The sequence below is a fragment of the Gallinula chloropus genome (genome assembly GCF_964237585.1).
Source record: "Gallinula chloropus genome assembly, chromosome: 8".
Taxonomy (NCBI): Eukaryota; Metazoa; Chordata; class Aves; order Gruiformes; family Rallidae; genus Gallinula; species Gallinula chloropus.
The window spans coordinates 18,659,560-18,676,340 of NC_140093.1; the positions used below are offsets into that span (position 1 = coordinate 18,659,560).

The 16,781-nt window shown below is 42.4% G+C and overlaps 1 protein-coding gene across 1 annotated transcript; it reads left to right on the plus strand.

Moving 5' to 3' along the window:
* Positions 1 to 4,276: 4,276 nt before the first annotated feature.
* LRRC31 (leucine rich repeat containing 31) lies at positions 4,277 to 16,347 on the plus strand (the record flags this gene model as incomplete). The annotated part of the gene is made up of 10 exons (XM_084267573.1): positions 4,277 to 4,289; positions 5,675 to 5,932; positions 7,173 to 7,322; positions 7,683 to 7,850; positions 10,196 to 10,363; positions 11,233 to 11,400; positions 12,145 to 12,312; positions 13,410 to 13,577; positions 14,717 to 14,884; positions 16,028 to 16,347. The coding sequence occupies 10 exons, from the start codon at positions 4,277 to 4,279 to the stop codon at positions 16,345 to 16,347; spliced, it is 1,749 nt and encodes a 582-aa protein (XP_084123699.1).
* Positions 16,348 to 16,781: the final 434 nt, after the last annotated feature.

Genomic DNA, 16,781 nt, shown 5'->3' on the forward strand with positions numbered 1-16,781 from the left:
ACAGAGAATTAAGCATTAAGTTTGTATGAGTTTGGTTCCATTAAAAAAGGTTATTTAATATCAGTGTTAAAAATACCCACATTGATATAAATATTTATTTGCTGCAATAGATCTCTTAGTCATTGTCTTTATGGAAATCAAAATGCATATTCAATAGGAGATAATAGTTGGAAAAATCTACTTATCATTGCTATTGTTTTATAGTTGGTAAGGTAAATTCTTGCTTCCTGAAAGCAAGTATGTTTTAGAATTCTACAGTTCGTGTTTAGCAGCTCATGATGGTATATGTGAGGTTGAAATTGGTACAGCTATAATGAATCTGTGGCAACTGGGACCACCATACACCTCTGCTTGTGACCAGTTCATCCAGCACAAGCACCTGCAAGACAGTCCTGCCAAGACAGGCAGAGCCCACCTTTGTGTGTTAGCACAAGACTCTCATACCTTTACCTTCTGTTATCTCTTAAAGAGTGAAAGTACAGTGAAATGTCAAAACCTTCCTCAGCCTTTCCACCCGTGAAAAATTCCACTGTGTTTAGGGGACTTTAAGGTTTCTCAGAGGCGTGTGCATTCCTGAACGGACGCTTTCAGTTGGTTTTGTATGTTCTCAGTGCCTCTTCCATCCCCTCCTGTGATCAGTCTTTGGTTATACAGAAATACTGAATGTGGGTGTTGGATTTAGTTTTCATAACCCAGTGAAATGAATTTTGAACTGCTGCCTCAGGAGTTATGTAGGCTGATGATCTATTAAAATCAGAAGGTTGGATATTTATCTTGTGGGGAATTATGAGGATGCTTGGATACTTTGGGACCAAATGGAATCCTCAGGCATGAACGCTGATCTCAGCACAGGCAAGTCTGGAGTTTGGTCTGGGGAACTGTCAGTGCTGCACAGTATTTCTGAGATCCTAAGAATCCAAGGAACAGGTGTTTATCCAGGTGGCAGCACACTACAGAGCTCTACCCGGAAGCCCGAGCAACACCTCCTAACCCTGCAGAGCACTTCCCCTTGTGAGGGCATCTCACCTCATCCATTTGTTCATCTGTGGGGAGTGGTTCTTCCAGCTCATTGTGTGTGCAGCCTCTTCTGAAGGTTTCTGTCTGACCCTAAAGCCAGTCCCTACTGCTCTGTGAACTGCCTGGGTGTAAAGAGAGTCAAAGATGACACAGATATTGTGACCTTAGCAACATACCACCAGTGCCAGCTGAAGGCTCCTCAGCTTTGTAGGCAAGGCTGAATTCTGCTGCCCCAGTTATAAGGGGTCAGAAGGGAAGGGACAGAGCAGGAGGAAAAGGATGTGGTGAGCTGTGGAAGGCATGGCTTGATGTACATGGCTGGGTAAGATGGGGGCAGTAGCCTGGTACTGCAGCAACCCACACTTCCCCTACCCTCATTTAGCAGCAGCTCCTGGCAGAGGTATTTGGAGTCAGCACAGCCCACGAGCAAGTCTCCTGGCACTGGCCACGTCAGCAGCGGGGCAGGAAGCATTTATCCAGCCCCAGCAATTCCCTGGCCGGTGCATCTGCCCACTTCACCTAGGCAGCCTGCAGCAAATCGAGCCAAGGCAGGGAAATCCAGAGAGGTGTAACTGGAATGATTATACAACAACAAGGATGGGTTTAGTCCAGTGTGTTTAGATCCTATATAAATTTAACCAGATGCTTGGGGACTTTTTTTTTCCTTTAATGGATAATAAGGGCCATCCAAACAGAGTTGCTACTATGCTTGGGTTTCATTGAAAGAGACACTACTGAAGGCAGAGGAAATCCCCAAAATGATACTCAGTGATTAAGTACATAGAATATAGGATTTCAGTGTTTGCAAATCCTTTTTTTCAAATGAACTTGTGGCACTAATCCTCTAATGGCATTATTTCTTTGGAATATATGCCGGATTAAGGAGTCACAATGAGGCAAAGTACAAAAATCCACAGTAATCTCTCCCCAGTGGACACTGTGTGGGATGCAACCTTAACTATTTTGTTCCAAAATTGGTTCTGTTCCTAACCTTGCCACAGGTCTACACAGAGGGAAGAGAAGATATAAACAAGTGTGACACTGAGCGCTCGGCAGATTGTCACAAACCATTTAACTGGATAGAAAGGGGAAGGCGTTGATTATTTTTAAACTCCAAAAGCTGAGGCTGCTCTTGCTCTCCATGACGTGCTACAAGAAGCAGATGCCCAGGTCTGTGAGGCAGGAGCAGGGCACGTGCTCAGGAGTATGCCATGGAGGAGACAGCAACTGATGCAGCGAGGGCTGGTCCAGCATTTAACAGAGACGCGATTTGCTGTGGCTGTCGTGATATATCGCGTGGTTGTGGCACAGCCTGGGCTATCACAAAATAACAGTCATGTTTTCAGCCCTGTGCAGCTGCCTTACTCTAGTTCTTCTGCTTTGCTTTGGGATAACCCTCCTGTCCTCTCTTCCCTCAAAGCTGCTGTGAAGAAAGGAAAAGATTTGCTTTCTAGGAAGTGGAAACTAGGTCACTGAGAAACCAGTATTCCCTTCTCACTGGATTACAGGATGCTGTCATGGTGCCACAAGGTATTTTCACTGTCATTCAACTGCCTAAAGTGCTGAAAGAATTTCTGAATGGGCAACACATCAGCTAACACACTGATGTCAGAGCATTTCAGTTAGCCCAGCCCAACCACTGTAATCAGTGCTTAACATGCTTAAGGATTTCCCCAGTTCCAGGGAGCAGAGATTATCAGATATTCCCATTCCTCGTTCCCACTGAACTGCAGCAGACATCAAGTGTCTGGGGCCAGCACATCCCAGCACATGTTCACAAACATGGGTTGCTTTGTCTCTGTTTCATCCCTGGCCACTCTGTTAAACCTGTCAAACTGAACGAGTTCCCTACTGACAGAAATGTCTGGGGGTTTGGCTGTCTGCGTAGTGGACATGCCTGAACACTGTGAAGCGAATTAACTCCCAGGGAAGTGATCTTTCCTGCTGGATACAGGTCTATAGTGAGATGTAAATTTCAGAAACAAGGACAGGACAGCCACTCCTGGTATCAGAAAACTCTAAAACCAACTTTGAGATCCTTTCCATTTGGGCACAGAAATGTGCCGTGCGGGGAACCACAGCTCAGTGCAGTGCTCTTGTGCATCTTTCCCCAACTGTGAATGTCTCCCAGTGTGGCAGTTCTCATGGGCAGGGAGATTTTACTGATGTTATTTTTTTTCCTTCACTAACCTTATCCTGTTTTCTCCTAGCAGCACTTGATGCCTTATTCCACCCTGTCTGAATCATTTGTGTGTTGACACGCTGAGTCAAGCCCTGTCCTCATGACTGGTGTCTGCTCAGCTGCTTTTAAAGGAATTGTTAGTTTTGTTGACCAGCTTTATCATTCCCCACCAAGAGCACTCCAGTTTGCAGATGTCTTTAGTGTATAGATGTCAGTGGATGGTCCCTTGTGTTTAAGGAAGTATAAAGTATATTACAGTAAGTGTAGACAAAGCTGAGCAGGAAATGAAGGAAGTGGAGTGTTTGCCATCTGAGGGAAACAAGAAGAGTTTGGTTGGATTCTCCTTCAAAAGTGGAGACCTCATAGATTAAAAAAAGCATCAAAGCTAAAGACATATGATTATCAGATTATCATATTGTAATGTATCATGCTGTTGCCTACAAGCAGATTGTGCTGGTGATGCAGTAGGACCTCTCCTATCTGCTCTTGCCTTGAGCCAGGAGCGCCCTAGCCCTCTATTCCTTTTTCTTACTGAACTGTGTAACATCCTGCTGTGCTGACAGCACAGCTTTTGCTCAGTCTCCAGCAGTATTTCTGACCAGTATGGACAAAAGGGGTGGGAAAACAAAGAGCTTTTCTTCAGGTAGTCTTGTAACCTGATCTATAAGGTGACTCAGCCTCTTGTAACAACAGCTGTTTCTGGGCCATGCAGTGGTTAGTGTGCAGTATTGAAGCCTGTGCAGCCACTTCCTGATTTCTGCTTTATGAGTGATCTAAGCTGGGACATGATCAGAGCATTTAAATGGGCTTCTGAACCACCCCCAGCCAAGAGAGGCCAGGGACAGCGGGCCCACACTGGGAGCCAGCGTGGAGGAACAGAGGCATCAGGAAAAAGACCCCAAACCACCTGGGCAGAGCTGCTGCTTTCAAACTGACGAAGACAGAAACTCTTGAAATACAAGTACGTGGGAAGTCCAGCTAAGGAAAGAAGAGAGGTTTTGTTTGTGTGTCATGGCTCACTCCTCCTGCAAGCCCTGAGAGCGTGGTACGAGGTGAAGCAGATCCTCAGGTGTACCAATGGAAGAGACAGGTATGCTGCTTTGTTTAAAATAATGCCATTCTGAGTGAAAACAGCAAGGCAACCAGCACTGCTTTACAGCTCAGTAAATTGTCTTCCTGGTCTGTCCTATTACTTCATTCTGTGTAGTTTTTTGCACTTTACTCGTGTTAGGAACACAGCTGTGACAGGCTATCAAGAGCAAGACTTTAAACCATGCATCAGCTTTTCTTGTTAAGTGCTCTGCCCTTCAACAGGTAACTTCCAACATATAAGAAAATGTATACACACATGTAGATATATATAAACGTGGGTATATATACTGATTTATGTATACACACACACAAAAGTATGTGTATATAAAAACTAGACTCTTCCTATAATAACATGAAAACTGCCTGTGAAAATCATAGGGAAACTGATGCCTCTTCAGGTGTTTCTCTGCTTTGGAAAGGTGATGTCAGTGATATTATATATAGCAGATGATTATTGAAATGATTGAGGTTATGTGCTGTACGGATGATGGAGAATTATGGAATGAGTTTTGTGTCTGGGTTTGTACTGGAGGAAGGGGAACTAAAGGAAGAGCAATAAATTAATGGTTAGAGAAAAATGAAGCAGCTTCAGAATCACCAGATAATGCTATAGCTTGTATATAAAGATATAGATGCTATAGCTTGTATATATAGTATAAAGAGCAATACAGAAAGAATGTCTGTCAATTATTATAAAGTGTGAATTAGTCACTGAAATTGAGGTCACTATAGTACTGAATTGTTCCAAAGAAGCTATCTGGGGGGCTTTTTCTTCCAGCATTGGCACACTCCCCATGCTCATAGCTATGATACCTGGTTGTTTTCTGCTCTATCACTTCTGCTTTGCTCTAAGGTTTCGTTTGCATGCTCCACCCTGGACCTGGGAGCTTATGGCAAGGGTGTCCTTCTACTCCCTGTTGCACAGCTCCTCCTCTCACCTTCCTGACTGCCAGGCTGGTCTTTGGCCCCATCTTTGGTCCCAAATAAAACCTGTTTTCCCCTCAGAACGGGGACATCTCAGCCTTGCTTCTTTAATGTGGCTGCAAGCCTCTGATCTGAACCTGGGGATTAAGTGAGAGGGGGAGCAGCAAGTTAGCCCTTCAGTGCTGGGTGGGGTGGGCTTAGGAGCAGTTTCCATCAACAAAGCAGCAGAGAGTGATGATGTTTCTACCTTTGAGAACTGAGACCACTGTGTCTGCTGTGCAAATACTGAGCACAGCCAGATCTTTCTGAAGGAGAAGTGAGTTCAGAGTCTGGTGCACTGAAGAGTGCTTTTCTGATACACAGTGGAGGGAATGGTAGGAGCTCTCTCTGCATCTGCCATTATGAAAGAGTAAACATTACCAAAACAAATTCCTTCTGTGTCTGCTGATCCCCTGAAAGATGACATCCAGAGCTGCCAGGATAAGCATGAAGAGGATATTCCAAAGAGCTCCCCATTTGCCTTTGTTATAAAACAGTTCCAAGGGAAGAGGTCCTCTTCTGGAAAAGGAAAAGAGCAACCTTCAGCCATCAAAAAATTCTTCAGGGGCTTTGACTTTGGGAAGTCTGAAGGCAAGGACAGAAGGGAAACTGAAGAAACAGACATAAACAGCTCTGGACCTGATGATCAGAACGAGAAGCAAGACCTCTCTGTAGAAGGTAATACTGGCACAATGTGTCTATCTGTATATTTTTTAATTTTCTAGAAAATCATTTGCTTGATAGCCAAAATTCTGTATTTTGCTGCCTATAGTTTATCCTTTAGCCAGGATTTGCTTCTGGTTGGAACATTATCAAGGATGTGCCCTCTGATAGGTGCTAATGAAGGAGTGGGATCCATGTTGCTGAGGAGGGATAAAGCTTTTGGGTGACCTCTCTCTTGCTCTCCAATGTGAGAGGTCAGTGCTGGAGTCAGCTCATTAGTTGCTGAGCTTATTTGGTTTCAAAGCCAAGCTTTGAGTAGTAGCTTGGCTTGTATTTAAGATCTGTCTCTGTCTGACCTGCTGCTAAAGCAATCTGAAGACAACAGGAGCAGATGTTTCCTACCATTTCACACTGGTGAGGGGGAGGGGAAGAGAGTGGAAATTCATCATGTATGCTGTTTTGCACATACAAGAATACTCTGTAGATCCTCACCAGAGAAAATGATGCTGTTATTAAAAAGGAGCTGGAAGGTGAGACTTAGAACCCATCCTTTGTCTGAAGAGCTTTGGATCTGCGTGGAGAACCAATGAGAGGACAGCTGCATGGGTGGGATTGCTATTTTTTGTCATTTTTGGCTGCTTTTTTTCCAGTTACAGGCATTGGATGAAATTATTGATTTGTTAAAATGTTTAGCAATTAATGTATGTGCAGTTTTCCTTTCTGTTCAGACTGCATGGAAGAAGGCAGTGAGTGGGGCTTGCTTTGCAAAGCCCAGACAAGCAGGAACTGCTTCACAGAGTGTATAAAAATGAACACAGGCTGCCACGAAGGAAGCAGCAGGTTCACCACACAAGGGCTGGGCCCCTGGGTGCCAGCTAATCAAGTACAGACTGTGTTGTAGCACTGTGGCTACAGAGCAGGCACACAGCATGGATCATATGACTCCTGCATCCAAAAGAGCTGCACTTCAGCTGTTTGAGTGAACTTTGTGTCCTGGAGCTGGTGGTGCAAATAGCCGAAGTCACTGCCATAAGGTAGCAGTGTGGAGGTGTGGGATAGGAGGTTCTTTTCCCTACTCTACACGAAGAGCTTTGCAGTGATGGGGTCTATAGTGATCTGATCACTCAGGTTATTGGTCCACATTGATCAAAAATAAAGCCTGGTCTCCCAAAATCTTCACCCCACAGCCCCAGACAGGTTTTACACATTGTGGTGGTAGCAGAGGTAACCAGGGCTCTATTTCTCTGTTACCCAGATGGACTTTCACATCACATGTCTGAAGCAGAATCACCATCTGGGGAGCAGAGATTTAACCAGTTCATGCAGAAACTGGGAAAAGAACCAAACAGCAAGAATCTGGATCTAAATAACTGTGCATTAAGTGCTGCAGATGTAACAGAGCTGGGTAAGCACACATTTAATTCAACTAGTCACTCCATACATTTCTTCAATTCTTACCTGCCTATTCAGTTATTCACTCTCCTCTTTCCCCTTCCCTTTCTTACACACAGGCCTGGCTTTATTTCCCATTTCATCTGGTGGTTTCAGATCCCTGAGAAATCTTAATTAATAAATTATATAAATTATGTAATACCTATAAAATATAAAACTCATACCAGTTTGTGAAGCAAATGAATGTTCTTACACTCAGAAAACTGTTGTGGCTTTATAATGCTGTATTGTTGTAGATAGTGTATTAAAATGCACTGACATCCAGGGTGTGCAGATAACATGCAAACAGAATACACCTTTTTTTTTTTCACAGCTTCCTTACTGCAGTTTCTCCCAGAGCTGGAAGAGATCAGCCTGTCCTGGAATGGTTGTGTTGGTGGGACTTTGAAAGCTCTCACCGTTCATCTTCATCATGTGAACCTGTTAAAAGTCCTTCGACTTAACAACTGCAGGCTGACAGCTGAGGATGTCACCTCCTTAGGTACAGGATTTCATTTCCATTTACTTCCAGACAGCTTGGGTCCAGTGTAATCCAACTCATCTCATTCCACATCCTACCCCTGCTGCTTCCACACTGGGCAGTGTAAACTCCCGCTGCAAACAGTAGGAAGAACCTGGGCTTATGAGTGATCTTACACATTTGAGTAGCTCTGCTGAGTTCGTTCCTCAGGGCACAGAGGTTTCACATTCAGAAGGGAACAGAATTCAGACCTATTTGCAGGAAAGCATGTTTTCAGTTTGGGTTGCTGTGGGGTTTTTTGCTAGCCTTCATATCTAACAGTAGATGGAAGTACTGAAACATAGTCAGTCGTAATAGGGTCATCTTAGGTCTTCATGCAGCAGGACAGATGCAGTGCTCAGCACAAAAAATCATGATCTTTTGGAGATTTAAAGCAGTACTGCTTTGGAGTTTTATCACTTCCTTTTGCCAATCTGGGAGAAGCATATTCTTGTGTGTACTTCCTTGCTGGGAGTGCCTGAAACCCTGCTTTCTGCAAAGAATGAGATTGAAAGGTTTTAAAGGTGGTGTTATGCACTCAGGTTCTGACGCTGAGTCACCTCTGGGCCTGGAGTTTAGTTAGGGATGGGCCTGTGATGTGTATCTAAAAGAAGGACAAACAATCAACTAGGAAATCTAAAAAAACCCGCTGCTGCTTATTTTGCAGGTTCTAAAAGCCAGTTTGAGTTACAAAGCTGAATTTCATGTCATTCACATCAACCTTGTTCTAGGAAAGGTTCAGAAATAAAATTGCCTGTATGATGGTAGTTCAAAGTAGGTCATGCTATCTGCTGGGGAGGAAAAATGCATCTCTAAAATAGTTGGTGGAAATAATTGGCCTGTTTCTGATGAGGTAAAAATCTGTGTTTTGTTTTCTATCAGATTTTTTTCAAATTTAATTTACTCTTTTCCACCCTTTTCTCATACTTCTTTTTCTCTTGAGGTTTATTGGTTTTATTTCCAATTGTTTTATTGTGCCTTGTGCTTCTGAGCTGTTTCCTTCCCACTTCTGGCTCGGCCTCTGCTGAGACAGAGGCAAAACTGATCATAGGACTTGAATTTCCAGTCAAAATGGACATTTCCCTTGACATGTGGAATAGCAACAGTCAGTTTGAATTGATTTTTGCCTGTGATTTTGAAAGTAGCATGCATAGTTATGTCAATACTGCCTGTTTGTGTCCACATCTGCCTGTGGAAACGTGGCCACTGGGGGCTCTGTGCATTCTTTTTAGAAATCAATATCTCAAATATAACCTTAATACCAACTTCTCTGTGTGATTGTTCAGAGCTGTGACTGCAAGAGGTGGTAGGGAACCACTCCTGGAGTCCTTTATTTATCTTCTGGGTGGAAAATGTTTCTGGAATGCTTGTCCCCATGTGGAACAGAAACAGGCTATGCTGCAGAGGCGAAACCACTTCCCAACTGCAGTGTATTGCTCAGTATTCAAGACTGAAACTATAATTTAAATTAGAAAAATGAAAATTAAGACATATCCCTTCTCTCAAACCTGATTATTCACTTACAACAGAAATAATTATTTTTCTATTATGAATCTTGTGTGAAGGAATAATTATGAAAGCACGTAGACATGAAAGGGTTTTATTGCTAGAACACAGTTCTCAATGATTAGGCTGATGAGACTTTAGATTAAAAAATTGTGTATGACACTTTGAAATTCCATTTGCATATGGTCTGATTAATTCCTTCTTGGGAATGAGTTCAGGCAAATATACATCTCCATCCCTCCTCTAAAGAGAGTGAGGGAGCTGGATTTTGCAGCGGGATGTTAGTCTTATTACAAAGAAGCACTGACAGCTGACATTGGCTGTTGCATCAAGCCTGGAAAAGGCTAGTTTTTCTGAATGTAATAAAAATTGGTGCTGTCTGCCTTGAAATCATGGGAAAGTTAGTTTGGGACTTCTTTCATCTCCTCCAAAACGACCTGTGGACACAGTACAGAGGACATTGGTAGCTTGCCAGATAAAATAGAGCAGAACTATATGGGACAGTAAATTCAAACTTGTCACTTGTATTGATTTCCCTATAGACTAGATTTTCTGGGTCCTGGCACAGGTCTACAATGATAGTGTGTGCTGTGACAGTGACTTGTGATCTATATTGCCCCTTAGACAAGGTGAGAATTTAAACAACATTGTGGCAGTAAAAATTCATGGCATACACCAATTTTCCTGGCAAGCCATCCAAAATACAGTAATTTCACAATTAAGGGGGTAACCTTCCCCCTTAATATATTCAAAACCTGTATTTTTTTTGTCTTGCACTGAAATTCATACCTGGAATGAGTCATCTTAGACTTTTGTTACAGGAGAGGCATTTGAAATTGTTCCTCAACTTGAAGAGTTGGATTTATCCTGGAACAGTAACATAGGTGGAAAACTATCACTCCTGACAAAGAAAATCCATAAAGGATGCAAGATAAAACTGCTGAAAATTACAGACTGTAACCTGACAGCAAAGGATGGAGAATCCCTTGGTATGTGTATCCACAGAGCTGGACTGAGGAAGTGGCTTCACAGGAATGCCGTTTGTCTGACTGAGATTATGGCTGTGTTGAAGTCAGTATTAATTGGAAGGCAGTTTATTTCAGGCTCTGCATCATAGTAGTATTTACCATACAGTATTGGGATTTAATGCACTTTCTTCCAAAGAAGAAAGTTGCTCTCTAATCATGTGAGGTAGAGCTGAGAAGAACAGCCAGATCTAAACCACAGCCTGGCTGCCTCAGTGGTCCAAGCTTGCTGGATGCTTTGAGACCCTGAGCATGTCACATGTTCCAGAATTTCCAACTTTGATTGCTTAAAATTAATCAGCTGAATAAATAGTTTGCCATGGGATGGGAAAGAAGGTCTGAGAGATGGGAATTTAGGGTGAATCTGCAAGCACTGAACGCTCCTTCCCTCTCCTCTCACCATAGCTTAATTCTGTGTTCTCTTCTGCTCTGATTCTGTGGTTTAAAATACATGTTCTCCCTAAAGACAAGCCTCTGTGTTCTCACCTCCCTCCCCTGCCTAACATGGCCCCTATGCAATATACAGTCCTAGATCTTTTTGTTATAAAACTTTCTTTCTCTTTGTATTCCTGTTTTTATTCCCCTGTATATTTATTATTGGCTATGTATTTTTCAGCTATGTTTTCATACAGATTTTTCACTGATTTTCTTGATTCCTACTCAATCTTTGTTTTGCTCTATTTTTTTAGATAGAACAGGAACTTAGCCTAAACCACACGTATAGGCAAACCCAGCCTACCTCTTCCTGTTTGTCATAGTGCTGTATTTTTCTATGGTTCATCTATAAATATTCCAGGCAATCACCAAATCTCCTTGTCTTTCTTTTTCCCCAGCTGAAATTCTAAATGTGATCCCAAACCTGGAAGTATTAGACCTCTCTATCAACAAACACATTGGCTCCAGCATGAAGGTTATTGCTCAGGATCTGAAAAATGTGCCTGGCTTGAAAGAGTTAAACTTGCACATGTGTGGATTAAAGCAAGACAGCCTCCAGGGTTTAGGTTAGACTTTATGTTCAGAAAGACTTTCATTCTGAATAAATTGTACATCTGAAAACCATTTAAGAAAGGCAGTGAGGTGGGATTTTGGCAGTATTAATGGGCAATCGTTACTTGCTGTTTGAGGATTGATAAAAGGCTACAGGGACTTTCAGCAGGAGTAGTATTTATCTTCCCTGAGCTCAAGCATGTGAAAGTCAGTGGGGAGGGTCACCCTCCACACCATTTATCTGAGACACATTTTAGTGCAGATTAATGGCTCTCTGGACATCCTTTCTCTCTCCCCAGACAGAACACAGACAAGGACACAGACAGGCTGACTTAACTTTTAACAAGCCAATCCTACTCTGAGGGGAATCCAAATTCACCATTATCACTTAATGAGTACCCAGTGAAGCCCTACGAAATGGGCTCCTTATCTGTGTCTCTCCCTAGTGGAGGTCTTAGCCACAACTGGCACTAATTAGCACATCCAGTAGTAATTTCAGCAAGGGGCTGAGGATTGAATGGATCTGGGGGATGAGCTGGCCTCACCTTCACCTGCTCTTCCAGAGAAGAATGGAGTTGCATGGATGGGAAGCTTTGTGGGATTACTGCATGTCTGCTGTGATTATACACTGAAGCTTAGTCTAAGAGCTTTGCCTGCAATACCTTGTGCAGACTTCGACATTAAAGTAAATAAAGGCTAAAGCCATGGCCTGTGCTGTTGTAGCAGCCTGTGACCAGCATGCTCCCTTTCCATTTCAGACACTGCTTTACAGCACCTTGCTGAGCTAAGGAAGTTAGACATATCATGTAACAAAGAGATTGGCGGTGGCTTTAAAGACTCAACAACTCATTTGGCCAGCTTGGAAAACCTGGAAGTCCTTGATCTCCACCAGTGCTGTGTTACAGAAGAGGACGTGACCGCTTTGTGTAAGGACATGTTGAGGAAATCCATTAAGAATCTAGGGGTTTGATTTCTGAGTGTGTCTCAAAAGCAGAAGAGGTTCTGCCTAACCTGGTCTCACAGATCTCACTATATTTCATTAGGCAGTTCTGGAAGTGCAGGGTGGAGGATAGTTTTCTTGATCAATATAGAGTGTTTTCTGTGCTGTATCGAAGGGAATCTCATAGTGTCTGAGCCCATGTGGAGCTAAAGAAATGAATCAGCAAATTCATGATGGGAATATAGGAACTGCCACCAGGAATGGATATTTTTGATAATCACTAATTTTGAAAGTGTCCAGGGGCAATTCCCTCACTGGTATAAACTGGCATGGATTCAGGGTGTGTATGTGCAGGTAAATGTAACTACCTAAAACTCCATGATGAATTTCAAGTTGAGTGATGTTGGAGATCTTGCACTGCTGCTGCTCTGTGCTTTATAGTAAAAAGGAAGGCTACAGCCTTTGGGTTTATTTGATCTGACTCTTAAACACTATTAGGAACAAAAAGGCATTTCTCATTCAAGCACTGAGGAAGTTTGTTTTCCTGTGTGCATTATCATAACTCTCTGACATTGTTTTATACTCTTTAGAACAACAAAAAAATCCCATAACTCAAAACTTGTATTGCCCACATCTTATTTTCCATCATAAAGAAGATCATTTGAAAAGCTGCTGATGAAACATTGGGCAGTATTAACAATTAGTAATAGAAATCATTTTTTGTTTCTAATTTCTTAACCAATATAGTAATATAAAGGAGTTTCAGTTAGCAGTGAAGACATTTGGAAATAACCCCTGTCTCATTTCATGTTTAATTCCCTACTTCAGCTGGCAGATTTCAACAGAAAGCCATGTTCTGTCAACCTTCCACACAGTATGTAATACCTAATTTCTTAAACATTCCTACTGAGAGTGACAAGGCTATTTATGGCCTAAAGCATTACTCACTGTGGATTTGAGTGCCAAAACCTGGCCTTGACATTTGGATTGATTTATAAAGAAAAGCAATGATCTCAGTCAAATATAAAACTACATATTTGTTTTGGATTGGTGACCGTCTAATAAATATTTCATGTTTTATAGCCCAGGTGATACCTTTACTCTCCAGTCTTCAAGAGCTGAATTTATCCTCGAATAAAAACGTAGGAGCCTCATCTGATCATCTTCTGGGCAGGCTCAGGTTCTTGCCGAAGCTGAAGTCTGTGGCCATCAGCAACTGTGGTTTGGGCACAGAGTCGCTTTCATCACTAGGTAGGAAATTTTTTTTAAAGTATGTTTATTCTCTGTGCATCCTTGAGGGACAAAGCACTTCATTCTCCTTTGGCTGAGCTCCAGAGTTCATGGTTACATTACACCAGAGGTCCCCACTGAGGGAAACTAGTGCTTCATGGGACCTGGTTGTAAGGGAAGACCTCGTTATACCTGGCTGGCTGAAGTCCTTTTAGTCCTTTGTCTGATAGTGAGCTTCTGAATGCTCCCTGATGTTGGAAAAGAAAGCAAAATATGGTTTCATGTTATGCTTTCTGCCAACTTAATTACTGTTTTGGTGTAACCCTGCATTTGAAGTTTAGTGGGGCAAAATATTCAGTGAATGTTTTTTACCTTGCTGGAGAAACTTTCTGGGACAGAGTTAATCATGGGGCAGTGGAGGAGGAGGGGAAAAGCTACCACACAGCCGTGAAGACAAGACCAGTCTAACACAGGATGTGTAAACTCAGCCTCTTTTGCCTCTTATTGCAAATCTCCATGGGTTATCAGCTACACTGTCCCTTTGATAGGTGTCCCACATGGCAAATGAAGTGCAGAGGGACCTGTTAGTTACTGTGTATCATGCATTTACAATGTAGTTAGTACTGTTTACTAGTGACATTGAAACCTATAGTAAAACTTATCTGCCTTCAGCGGAAGCAGTAGGAAGCTAAACTGGTGTGAGGTCCCTGCAGGAAGAGAACTATATTTATATCAATACAGTTATGTAAGAGTGACATCATGGAAATTGGTGGTGTCAAAAGATACAGAGCATTTCACCTTGCATGGTGAGGTCACAGAAAAAAAAAAAATCACTGCCTTTAAACTGATATAAACCAGTTTAAAAACAAACTTATATTAAGTTGACTTCAGTGGGACAAGGTCAAGGTAATAACAAAACCAGAAAGACAAGAAGCTTCTCTACAGAGGCCTTAAAGATTCTGTAAGTGATCCCTTCTTGTAGCCTTTAAAGAGCACAGGAGATTTCTTTTGACTGACTTTTATTAAGATAAAATAAGTTATTCTAAGCACAAGTAGGCAGCCTGTGCAAGCCTATTATGAGTGAATTGCTGGTGAGGTGTCTATTGAGGCCGTGTTGTTTCCTCTTAGTAAGCAGAAGTTGTTGGTCTTAATCTTTTCAGCTGAGGCTGCCCTTCACCTTCCTGAACTGGAGATATTAGACCTTTCTTGGAATAAGTGCGTTGGTGGGAACCTAAAGCTGCTTTTGGGAGCACTAAAGCTTGCAACGGAGATTCAGGTGTTAAGACTGAGCAGCTGTAACTTGGTGGCGGAAGATTTGGCACTTCTAAGTACGTATAACATGGTATTTACTAGCAGTGAAGGAGCCAGGGCATTTAGACCACAATTCAGAAGGGACTTGTTCCATGGGTTGAGCACATCAAATTAAAAGATGGAAAATATAGCAGTATTTTTCCCAGAAAGGGTTTCCATTTTGCTGAAGACTGTGTCCTGTACATGTGCAGTGCCAAAGCTGAAAAGGATAAAAATGCAAAGAATCTCTTAGCAGCTTTATCTATTAATATGAGAAGGCAGCACTTAGAAAATGTGGGGTTTGCATCTGTTTTTTCTATTGGATATTTAAAGCTCTGAGGAGTTTTATTTTGCTGGGTTTGAGTTCAGCAATTTATGGGAAATGTACGTGCTGACAGCCAGTAATACAGGCACTACCAGCTCTCAGTCCTGTAGCCAGGTTTCTGCAGTCAAACTGTTATGGGAGAATTAAACCAGAAATAGTTTAGCCCACCTCTTAGCAGCTGCTGAGAAATACTGGAAACTGGGAACCCAATGAAGGAATAAATACTAGGATCCTTTAAAAACCCTGTTTATTTTATAGTCCTTCTTGTGACTGCCTGACTCCTGGGTTTTGAGTGTTTGAGATGGGCAATAGCAGTGTGGCAGCTGCAAAGGCCCTGTAATATGAAGGCTGGTGAGATGAAGCCTGAGTATTTTTGACTTTACAAACATCACCCTTGATGTCTGTCTCCTTGCTAACCATACATTAAGGATTCCAATTCCCTTTAGGGTGTATTAGGACCATTACCCTCCCGCAGCAAGAGGTGGCTCTTGTAATCACTCAACCTCACTTAGTTTTGTTTTCCTCTTTGTAAATCTCCCCATAAAGCCTGTCTGCCTCTTAGTTGGCACTCGATAAGACCTCCTTCCAACTGACTCAAAGGTTTTCAGGTTGCTGCACAATTTTAACCTGGTACTTCTGTTCCTTTTGAATTGCCCATGTTTTAAATGCCGTGCGCTCCTTCAGCGGTGAGAAAACGATCTTTCTGGGATCAACAGCAAGTGATTTTATATTGCTGGGGAGTCAAATCTTGCTGTTTGACTGCTGAAAGGCCTTAAATAACATGGTATTACTTTAAAAGCTTTTAAAGCAAATGCCAGGATACATTAGTTGTGTTTATGTCTGTAATTTCTTGCAGCGCTACTGACGCAGGATGGCCATCTAGCCAGATTACAGAAGCTGGATTTGAGTTACAATAACAACATCTCTGATGAAGGGTGGGTGGTTTTCTGTCAAGGCTTAGCAGTATCCAAAGAACTCTCAGAGCTGGATGTCAGTCTTCGTCCATCGTCCTGCCGTGACTGTGGGAGGTGGTTCAGCGAGCTGCTAGTGGCGCTGGCGGAGCTGCCTGCCTTGGCGGAGCTGGGGATGCAGAGATGGGTCCTGTCAGAATCGCAGAGGAAACAACTGGAGACCTTTAATCAAGACAACAAACGAAACGTTCGTTTTGACTGTTGATGGAGATTGAAGGTTTCTGGAAAGCTTTTCACAAGCAGGACATGGACCAAATACTACATGTCTCTGACTTATTAGACTGCCCAGTTTTTAGCAATCTCATCTCATAAGAGCTCTAGAAATAGCTCCACAATAGTAGAATCCTGTTATTTAACTTTTGCATGCATAGATCATTCCATTTAATATCATATTCTTTCATTTTCTTTGGGCCATCCTTACACTACAATATAACATTTACTCTTTGTGTTGTCAGTGCTGTCAAAAGAGCCATGATGTTTTCAGATGGACACACTGCAGGTTTGCCAGTGGAGGGAAGCAGTGGGTGGGTGGGCAGTGTCAGTGTGGCATCATGTACGTAAGGAAAATGCCTCTAATCTGAAAACACTTGAAACCTCTATGCTTTAAATCTTAGTTTCTTCTCCCCCAAACCTTTTGTC